The sequence below is a fragment of the Alligator sinensis genome, unplaced genomic scaffold (assembly GCF_000455745.1).
Source record: "Alligator sinensis unplaced genomic scaffold, ASM45574v1 scaffold886_1, whole genome shotgun sequence".
NCBI lineage: Eukaryota > Metazoa > Chordata > Crocodylia > Alligatoridae > Alligator > Alligator sinensis.
Window position 1 is genome coordinate 2,399,005 of NW_005842040.1, and position 10,775 is coordinate 2,409,779.

Here is a 10,775-nt window from a genome sequence, read left to right on the forward strand (position 1 = left end):
TCAGCAGGACTTAGTCCAAACTCAGAGATCAGAACCTCAGCGTGCTTTGCACACATACAGAGTGAGAGTCAGCACAGGAAGGATTGCTATCACACAGTTTTACAAGCACTCATTCCTACTACTAAACTAAGTAGGAATATGATCTTCAAAGGTATTTATTCCCCCAATCTGTTTATAACAAGGTGTTTGCTGCAGTGAGAGAGATGACCAGAAAATGAAACGGACTAAACAAAAGTGAAACTGGTGTCAGGGCTATGAAGGGGGTGAGGTATGGAAAGGGAATGAATCAGAGCTTGGTTAGGAAAAGAGTGCGAGCAGATTTTTATTTTTAAACTATCTTGCAAGTTAATAATTACACAAATTAAGAATTTGTCTTATTGATATGATTGAAGGATACTCATCCACATTCACCCCTTCTCATCCGTAAATCTCAAACCATTGTAACTAACATAGGGGATAAATATTAGCCACACATTACAGATATGAAAGTCTGGCAGAGAGAGTAGATGGGACATACCAAAAATTGCATAAGAGGGCAGGAACACTCCTGCCCCCCAGAACAGAATTTAAGCCTTCTGACTCCAAACCTGATCTCTACTCTGTCATCCACATCATCTCCCTCATTACCTCATATTATTAAACGCAGAGGGGGCACATCTCCACATGCAGGGTCATGCGCTTGCAGTGACAAAAATGTACTTTTTGGTGCTGTGCACACCCATGCACATGTGCTTTGGTGCGGGGCAAAATTCCCTGCTTCAGGGAAACTGCCATTTCCCCACTCCTCCCGGTTCCTGGTGTGCTGGAGGAGCTGGGGCAGAACTAGAGGAGGGGAGACACTTTGGCTGGCAGCCAGTATCTCCCAGGAGGAGCGAGCTTCTGTGTCTGCCAACTCAGGTTCCTGCGGCCAGGGCCGTCCTGTTGAGGGAGGGGGGTGAATTGTGGCGACCAGCCCAGGCCCTGCACTTTGGGGGCTCTGCAAAGACACTCACCCCCCCACCCCACTGCTGAATCCACCGCTGGCTTCTTCACATCTGGGCATGCAAGGTCGTGGCTCTGTACAGGCTGATTTGCCCCAGACCCCTCACCCTGCTTGGGTCACTCTGTCTGTAGCATGCGCCATACCACTTTTTCCATGGTGATTTTTTTGGTACTGGAATTTACCAGTAGGAAATTTTGATCCCACGCTGCAAATTTGCAGGACAGGGCATGTTTTAATGAGCCAGGCACACAGTTTGTGGCACAGCAAAGAGGTTTGCAATGCCACAAACCACATGTGCCTGCACATTTGGATCCAGCCAGGGGATCCCTTTAACTATATGGGTTTGTACCTCAAAGAGAGATTTCCTTCAGTTTTGAAGCTCAAAAAAAGAATATGTTGAAATTGTTAATATTTTTAAAGGAAACCTTTCCAAAAAAACCCCTGTGGCCACTACCAACATGTACTGACTGACAATGTGTCTACTGAACTTGTGTAAATGATGAAAAGTTTATAGTGATTCAGACCCACAGCATTTTGAACACGGTTTCTCAATAGGACTTTGATGTAAAACATTGCAGAAAGGCCCAATTTCAAGCCTTTTGAAACAGAAAAGACATTTCTTCATTGCTCCATTGTAAGTCACCTGGGTCCTAAAGAAGGGGGTTGAGATCCAGATGCTGACTTATCTGAACCAGTTCTGTCATTCCCTAATAGAAACTCTTCATCAACAACTACTTTATGGGCTGGTCTCCTGTTTTTTCTGCCCACTGTAGAAGGCCTAGCCAGGACCTTTCCAGTTCTACAAGGAACATGCTCAAGTCTTTGCAAGATCAGCAAAGCCTTAAGTGTGCTGTGAAAAATTAATGCCTCATCAGGAAGTTCATGGTAATGAAAGGCCATAGTCTACTTATATTCCAGTTTGCAACAGTGCCCATTACCGTACCAGCTGGATGCCTCTCAGGTAAATTAGATTGGCACAGTGATTCAATAGCACAGTCCTTCATGGTATGAAAATTGACCAAAGATTAGCATGTTTCCAATCACCATCTGGCTCCTACTTACAACCAGTTGGGAAAAATAAAGCAATTCTAATCTCTTTCCAGGCATGTGTGTGTGTTTGCCTGTAAAGGAAAGTGATGCAATAATTCTAATCAGTTTCCATATGTGTAAAAAGAAAGTAATTCTCACAGCTTTAATCAAAGTTGCATGTGGGTGCGAAAGAGAAGAGGCAGTATGCTGTCAGTTATCACTGGGTTCCTTGAATTCCAGGGTGACAATTCAATTCTCTTTCTCCTGAAAAGACCCCCTCGTTTTAAGTTAATTTAAAATGTCAAGAAAACACCTCTCTGTTTTAAAAAGAAAAAAAACCCCAAAGATCTTTAGCTCTATCTTTGGTGTTGTTGAAACCTACTTTCCGCATCTTCAAAGTGTGATATGGGAACTCAGAAGAGATTCTACCCTATGCCTCCTTCCCATATCACACTTTGAAGATGCGGAAACTCAGAAGAGATTCTACCCTATGCCTCCTTGTGCCCAGAATTTCACCCTCCCTGCTGCAAAGGATAAACAATGCTGTATAGTTCTCTTACTAACCTTTGGTTTTCCTGTGGCTTCTATGCTGCCCACAAGAATTTAGAATCTTTCTAGATTTTTGTAAAAAAAATAAAATTTAAAAATCCTTATAGAAAAGCTCTATCAAATTTACTAGGGGAGAAAGCACAAGGGTGATCACAAGGTCCTAGAACAGCGATTCTCAACCAGGGTGTTGTAGGACTGTAGGCTGCCTTGAGATCTTTTCAAGGGTGATGCAGGGTGTCACACAATGTTAGCACTCTTAGTTAGATAAACTCAAAGATTTCAAATAGAAATCCATAGTGTCAAAAACATTCTGACCTGTTGTGGGCTTTCTGAGTTCTTTGCAACGGAAGAATTGCTCTACTATTATTCTGTAGTCAAAAACTGAGTGAAAGTGGAAAGCTGGCATTTTCCAAGAAGTCTAACAAGGGGTGCTTCAAATCTAAAAAGGTTGAGAACCACTGTGCTAGAGAAACTGCTGTGAAAACCTACAGGGTTTCATGGGCTTGCCTTTCTATAAGTCTTAATGAATTGCCCAGCAAAAAGAGCATGATTGAATTCTATAAGAGGGTTTCAAAAGAGACCTATAAAAAGCATTTTGTTTTACATGAAATTATATAGGGTTTTCTCTATATACTAGGAAGGATTGACTTAGGGATTTTATGGTTGAGTTTCCATATTTATACTATTTAAATTGATTAAAATTGATTATACTATTTAAGTTGCTTAAAAATTCTGTTATTGGCAGTGAAGAACAGTTTTCCCACTTCAGTTGTGGTGGTGGTGGTTTCCCAAGACTGTAGACAGTCAGCTCTGCGAAGTAGGAACTGCCATTTTCACCTCAGTGAGACCTTACCTCTGGGTCTTTGTGACACACATTAAATGTGAACTCATTTAACTGTTTCACCGCAGATTGCTTTAGCAAAAACATCCAGCCACCCAGAGCTGCAAATGAAAAGGTATCATTATGTCTGCGTTGGATTCTTTCTTTGAATAAACTCCAGAAAATGCAGCAACTTCCATTTTCTTTTCATTCTACACTAGGCTTCCCACAACTGCTGGAGTTCCCTCTAGTGTTTTTATCTGAGCATTGCAATGATTCACATCTCATCTATTCAATAAACCCTAGTTACACATAAGCCCCTTTTCCTCTCCGCTGATGCAGTCCTTCAGAGTCATGCTGCTGGAGTCCTGGAAGAAGAGGAAGGATAAAAGAAATGATTCTAGAATGGCAAGTCCTAAGCAAAGGGAAATCATTAAACTACATGTAAATCTTGAAATATTTTGCAATGAATCCAAAATGTATTCTCCAGCTTAAAAACAAAGAACTGAAAGCTAGTCCCTGGGCGCGTCCACACATTCATTAATGCGCCGTAATTATGGCACATTAAGTTTAGTACCTGTAATTATAGGTACTAAAATTAATGTGTTATAATTGGCACTACTGCACATTAGTGCCAGTGCATGCTTTTTTGTGACACTAATGCACAGTAGACTAATTCAACAGAGCATTAGCACAGGTTTTGTCTACTGCACCTTCAGCATTTTGTGTAGATATGCCTCCTGTGATTTTACCTTAGCCATACCCTTGCAGACAAAGGCAGAAATTCAATGACTGGCCACTGAAGTTTAAAAGCAATAAAAATGCAGTTGTATATAAAACATACACATCTCTCAGTGCCGGCATACAACTTTTGGCATTGCTTAGTGAGACTGACCAGAGGGGCCTGATCACGGAGCAACAGCCTTGCTTTTCTAGACACTGTACAAACACTGCAAACTGCTCATTTTCAATTGCCTGGAGCCTTTAAATCCAGATTGTGGAGGATTGCTCCAGTTCATCGCTTCTTGCTTGTTGCTAGGTAAGGTTCCCTGGTCAGAGTACTTCAGAAGGGTAGACTGGCTTATCCTAACAGGCCCTTCTGCCCTTAAGGCACATAGGGAAAGTGCCTTTATCTGGACAGTGTCTCTCTGGAATTATTTCACAAGGTGAAGGTAGCCCCAAGGTGTTATGTAAATGCCTGGGCTGTGTTACTGTTTCCCAACTCAGGGCAGTGATTGTGAATTGAGATCTTTTCTCAAAAAAAATCTGGATGTTCAATGCCACAGCCCTGTGGTCCATTAAGAGCAGGCTGCTCACTGCTGTCTCCTGGTGGAGTTGCATCCCCCAGCACTGCTTGAATCCTCCAAAGACAGAGCAGCGGCTGCTAGTGAGGGAGAGGAAAGGCCAGGCTTCATATGCATGCCAGGTTTTGTGAGCATTTAGGGCATATTTGTTTAAATACAGCTCAAAATTGATTTAAATGTATTTAAATGTGGAGCTGGAGGAGGCTGACATGCCTGCTGAAGAACACATGGATGAAGGAGGTATGTCAACTGTATCTGGGGTACTGCCTCACCCTACAGCGTTCAGCACTCAGCAGTAAAGTCCTGGGGCAATATGGCCCTATAGGCATGTGGTGGACAGATCTCTGAGGTGGATTGGGCAGCATGAAGACAGTGTCACAGCTACAAGTGCAGCTGAGATTGCTTGGGCTGAACCAGCTGAGAGCAGCTTCCTTGCTTTGGGGTTCTCATGAGGCCTTCCCCACCCAGTACCAGGGCTGTGAGCTTTTTGGCTTGGAGTTGTGATTGAGCCCTGCAGGGCTGTAGGTTCCTTCTGGGCAAGGTGTGGAAAATGTGGATTCCTCCAACTTGAACAACAAGCAGGGCATGAACTGAGTAGTTCACAGTCGGAAGAGGAGGGTCAAAATGGAGTTACTGCCAAGGGACTGGTGTTTCACTGAATCTGGATTGCCCAAGAGCATGCTGCTTTCTCTGCTGTGGAAGTTCCCTTTGCTGGAAACTGTTGGACTGGTTGTTTATTAGTAAGGAACCACGGCTTATCAAGAGCACCAGCACAGTGTCACTTGGGTTCACAGATGCCTGAGAGGCAGTGGGGAAATATCTTTGTGGGAGTTGCCTTGGCCTTTGTATGGCCAACAGCATCTGGCAGAGGGTAGCAGATGTTCAGCCCACTTTCTGCTGCTCCTTTGAAACGTGCTGCAATCTACTTTCTGGAACAGCCCCCCTGAGGAGCAGGGTGAACACGATCCTGACTGTTTTTAGGATGGTCAGTAGTCAGTTTAGGGAAGGGAGTCTCTGAAATGGCTCCTGCCAGGGGGCTGGGTGTGATGATTCAGGGAAGTTTTGAGTGAGACTTGTATGTGGGAGATAGCCAGCCACAAAATCTTGCACTGAGGTGACACCTGGCCCCTATGACCAAGGTGGTTTCTTTGAGCCAAGTAACGGAAATACACCCATGAGCAAAAAAACCCCAAGAAAATGCTCACCCTCACTCTCCCAGACATGAAACAAAATTACCAAAGGGGCACCTGGATTTGAACTAGGGACCTCTTGAGCTGCAGTCAAACACTCTGCTACTGAGTTATGCCCCCTTCGTTTTCTTTGCCTTTTTACAGACTGTCATTCAATATGAAGGTTTTCCAGTGTAATTCTGTGATTCTGTAATTGGAGGGTACTCTTTTGACCAAGTACCTGCTTGTCTGGGAGGTGCTGTAACTTAGTAAAGCAGTCAGTAAAGACCAATACCAAAACACACATGACCCAGCGTTCTTCCTTTGCTATTTCAATCCAGCCTCCCTGAGAATCAAGCTGGGAATGTGGAGTCCCCTGAGCTATATTTCCATGTGTGTTTTGAGGGCATATCTGTGTAAAGAGAACATTGCAACACTGAGCCTATTAGTAGAAATAGGCTTGGAGCTGCTGGCTGGCTGGTTTACTCAGATCTCTTGCACATGCAGTAGTTCCTCTACTTCTGTTATAGTTTACATCTATTAGGCAGCAAAAAAGTTGTGTAAATCCTCCATTTGGTGTTTAGGCAAGATAATTCAAAAGTACCAGGGGGTATAGCTCAGTGGTAGAGCATTTGACTGCAGATCAAGAGGTCTCCAGTTCAAATCTGGGTGCCCCCTTTGTTTTCTTCAAGCTAAAATGTCTGTCCACTGATTTCCATAGAGAATGCAACTGAGCTGTGTGGTCAAGGTAAGCAAGGTTGGTATCATACATCCTCCAGACTGACTGCCTGGAGGTTAAGACAGAAGCAAGCTCTCCCCTAAGAAAGAAGCACAGTAGGGCAATGTACTTGTCAGACAGAGCAGATGGTACTTTGAAGTGAGGCCTCCCAGCAGTCAGGGTAACAGGCCTTACTGATCATCGCTGTGGCTTGCAGGCCTGAGGAATAGTCAGACGCTGGTGCTGTTGTAACATGTGTTTATTACAGAGCAATGCTATGTACAGGCTACTTACACGAATAAATACAGGCCCCTTGTTCCTGGGATAGAAAGGAATAGCCATCGCCTCCTCACTAGGGTGAGAGCTTCATGCACCTCCAGTTGCTTTTCTGATACTCAAGTGCTTTCCTGGAAGAGATGGGAGTGGAGACATCAGGGTGGAGAAGGGGCAAATAAACTTCACCCCCTTGCAAGGCTGAGCACAGAGCCTTGCCTCCCAATCCCGTTTTGTGATCGCAAGGCTATGCTCTAATCCCACAGCCCAGCATAGAACCCAGGATTCCTGGGGTGCAACCCCATCTCTGACTATTAAACCCCCCACCACTGTCTTCCAATTAAGATTGGAACCCAGGAGCCCTGGGTCCTAGTCCCCTGCTCTAACCACTGTTACCCACCACAGTCTGCAAAGTACTTTGAGTACTTTGAGTAGCAGCTGAAATGCAGCTGGTATTTCTGGGCCTCTCCAGCATTAATTAAGCCTCCAGCCATGCTCCAGCATGGATGGGGTCTGGCAGCATGGCAGCCCTGAGCCCCCAGCTCTGTCCCGGAGTCCTGCCCATGGACCAAGGCGGAGATCACTCTTCTGTGCCCAGGCCCTATGCTCAATAACCACTGCCCTGCATCGGGGACACTCACTCTTGGTCGATGGCCCCAGCTCTGCACACCAGCCCCTCCTGGCAGGGGCAGACCTGGTTGATGCTGAAGGCCAGCCCACCAGGGGGCACATAGCAGCTTTCATCCATGACCAGCCTTTTCTTGCAGACCATCTCACCATGCTGGCGGGCACAACAGGCAGCCGGCCCACAGTCCTTGTCCTGCCTGCAGCGGGCACCTGGGTGTAAATGAGAAGAGGGTGGGTGAGAAGGGGCAAGGCCTCCCAATATGGCCCTGTGACCTCTACCCTCCATACCATCCTGCCCCCAGGAGCCTTCTGCCCCAGGACCTGCCCATGCCCCTTCCCACCAATCCTCCAGGCTTGAGATCATCCCCTATCACAGCTGTCACTACATGGCCCAGCATCACCCACCCCACCTGGAGGCAGCCTCCCTGCCTGACCTGTTCATCTCTCTGGGTGCTGTGTGTGGCATAGGGGTAGGAGCACAGCCTGTTGTGTACCCTCAACTACCCCTACCCTACCCAGCTGCTTTCTCTCCCTGAACTGTGCCTGGGGCTCCTGGAGACAAGGGCAGATTGGATTATAGTTAAGTTCACTACCCTAAGCCTATATTTTTTCCCAGTGGTAAGGTATGCATTAGAAAAGCTGCAGCACTGCTCTACCTTATACCAAGGAGCCATGGTCTTTCCCGGAATACAGAGTTCTCCACCTCCCTGCTGCTCTATCTGTGCCCGGGTTGCAGTTACAGGCTCAGGTCTGGAAAGCAGTTCCTGGATCAGTCAGAAGGAGCCAACCCATTCTATTTTCTTACCCTCCTGCCCATCTGGCACAGTCTGGTGGCACTTGCCAAACATACAGTTCAAGCCCCTGGTGCAGTGGGCATCTTGGCGGCAGTACTGCCCCTCCTGGCGCAGGGACAGGCAGACCCCAAAGTGCTTATCACAGAAAAGCCCTCGGGCACAGTGTCGGTCTTGGCTGCACGTTGTCACCTGGGGAGAGACAGCAAGATGGAAATGAGGGAATCCGCTTCCTACCCCTGACAATGCCCCCGCAGCAACTTTGAGTAGCAGCCACCTTAGAGATGAATTACCTACCCCCACATCTCCCATAGCCCCTGCAAACACTGCCTGCATTTCAAACATGGCAATGCTGAAGACCTTGGTTTAGCTTGATAGCAACAGGGGTTCAGCACCCCTGAGTTCCCAATGAGCCCATCCATTCAGGAGCAGTTCTCCCCTTTTTTTTTAACCCTTTGGGACATCACCACAGCAAGCCCTTGATAGACTACATTTTCCAAGGCAATTAGTGGGTTTTGTGACAGGGGGAGAGAGGGGAGGGTCTTGGTTTTTATCCCAGTTGGAGATGCCTTAAAGGGCCCTGAATCTCCACTGATCCCTTTAAAAAATGAGGTCCCTTTATGCAGGGCTCCTAAAAGCCTTAGCTGCTTTCAGAAGCCTTGCCCAGATGATGGAGAGTTATAATTAAGCCCCACTGATTTCCTTGACATAAATAAGATGCTCCTTGACCCCCACCCCACAAAAAGCATCAGCTGGGAACTGCCCTCTAGTTAGGTGGAGAAGCATTGGACCATCTGGACTCCTGGTTTCCATTTTGAGACTAAACAAGCCAGATTGGACAAATAATGCTTGCCCCTGGAGAAGAAGGCATATGCTGAGAGTTAATCAATCAAACTCTTCAGGGCAGATTTGTTCTGTGTTTATACCCGCCTCAGCACCAAGGCAGCCAGGGTGGCTGGGGTCCTGTCCCAAGGCCTGCCTTTGGGATCCTGCATACTAAGCATATGGAGCTCAGCTGCTCCTAGCCAGGAGATCACACCAGCCAGAACTGGCATGTGTAAACCATTCCAGCTTTCACCACCTTTTCTGTTTAGTTTTAAGCACCCTGTCCTGCGAGTGCACGCGGTTCTGTTTTACAGAGGCCCTGCTGGGCAATCCTGGAATCCTGATGGATGTCTGGGAAGAAATTGGTTTCACGTGAGTAAACTGTTCCCTCCATTTATTTTTAAAAAAGAATCAGTGAGAACAGCATGGATTTTTCCATCCGCCTTTCGATTGAAGCATTGCAAGGCTGGGCTGCCTGAACACCAGGAAGCCCTGCTAATTAGCATGCAAATTAAAACCCACTGGGTCTATATCCGTTGTTTAAGCCAAGGACAAATCTAGAATGGGCAGAAATTTGCTTTTCTAACGAGGTCAGCCCTTTGCTGTGTCAGTGCTGGACAGAGAATCCTTTTCCCCCCTGGTGGTTTTTCAGGGAAAACCCGCATTTTTGTTGAAATGTTTTGGGTTTTCTGGGAGGGAGAGGGGAAGGGGATGAAAATGAAAACTGAACATGCTCAGTTTTTCCCCACCAAAAAAGGAACATTTTTAAGGTGCAGAGACTCAGTGTAACACTTGTATTGTTGTGGGGGGTGAGGGGGAGACTGTTTCCTCCCTTTCAGCATTTCTTCAGCTGTAATCACCGGAGACCGGATGAATAAAACAGCAAACACAGATTGGAAGTGGAGATGTAGCACTGCTGAGAGCGTGACAGTGAAGACCCCCAGCGCCAGCCCATCATCTTGCAAAGAGTGCAAGGCATTCCACCTTGGTGGAAGGGGGTGGGAGTTTCCGACGGCTGGAGGACCAGGGAGGGCTCGTTGGAGCCCTCTTTCAAGTCTTCCCATCTTAAAAACGCTGGCTGGAAAACCACCCTCCCCCCATAAAAGTCCTGCTCCAGGTGAGGATCGAACTCACAACCTCGGCATGGCTCACCCAAGTACTGCTGTATAAGTACCGCGCGCTAACCGATTGCGCCACTGGAGCAGCCGTAAAGCCTCTTTTGTCGGGCTGCTATTGAGTAGACCACCCAGGGAGTGAGCTCAGGGCAGTGCTCGGCCCCGAGCTCAGCTCCCCGGGACCCGCGAGAGGGAAGAAAAGAGACCGATCCTGAGTGCACCCCTTGTAGCAGGAGAAACCGAGGCACAGAGCCCTGGCAGGCTCCTTGCCTGTGCTCAGCAGGCTCTGATTGACCTCACTGAGCCTGGGGTGGCTGGCAGAACTAGAGAAAGACACCAGGAGTCCTGCCTTCCACTTCCTTCTTCTCCTGCTACTATACCAGTGGCTCTCAACCTTTTTTGTACCAGGACCCATTTGTAAACATTGATGGCCAGTCCCAACCCAGTTCCCCCCACTCCTTACCCATTCCCAGCCCCCCAATGTGTGGTCCAGGGCAGGGGGTGTGGGATACGGGGGCGCCTTGCAGACTGGACCTCTGCTAGCCTACAAGGGAAAAGCCATGGTTTTTTTCC

General features: G+C 47.1%; 1 protein-coding gene and 2 non-coding genes across 3 annotated transcripts in view; 1 reads left to right on the top strand and 2 right to left on the bottom strand.

Moving 5' to 3' along the window:
* Positions 1–6,459: 6,459 nt before the first annotated feature.
* Positions 6,460–6,531, top strand: TRNAC-GCA. The gene has a single exon. It is a non-coding gene; the product is annotated as a tRNA-Cys (tRNA).
* A 950-nt stretch (positions 6,532–7,481) lies between these two features.
* The window catches only part of LOC102383538 (dickkopf-related protein 3-like), a 3,771-nt gene continuing 477 nt past the window's right edge, over positions 7,482–10,775 (bottom strand). Inside the window, exons 2-3 of the mRNA XM_006022599.1 lie at positions 8,277–8,454; positions 7,482–7,681 (exon numbers count right to left, since the gene is read on the bottom strand). Of these exons, the coding sequence (XP_006022661.1) occupies positions 7,482–7,681; positions 8,277–8,454 (378 nt within the window). The remainder of the gene's footprint in view (positions 7,682–8,276; positions 8,455–10,775) is intronic.
* TRNAI-UAU lies at positions 10,197–10,290 on the bottom strand. The gene is made up of 2 exons: positions 10,253–10,290; positions 10,197–10,232 (listed from the first exon to the last, which is right to left on the bottom strand). It is a non-coding gene; the product is annotated as a tRNA-Ile (tRNA).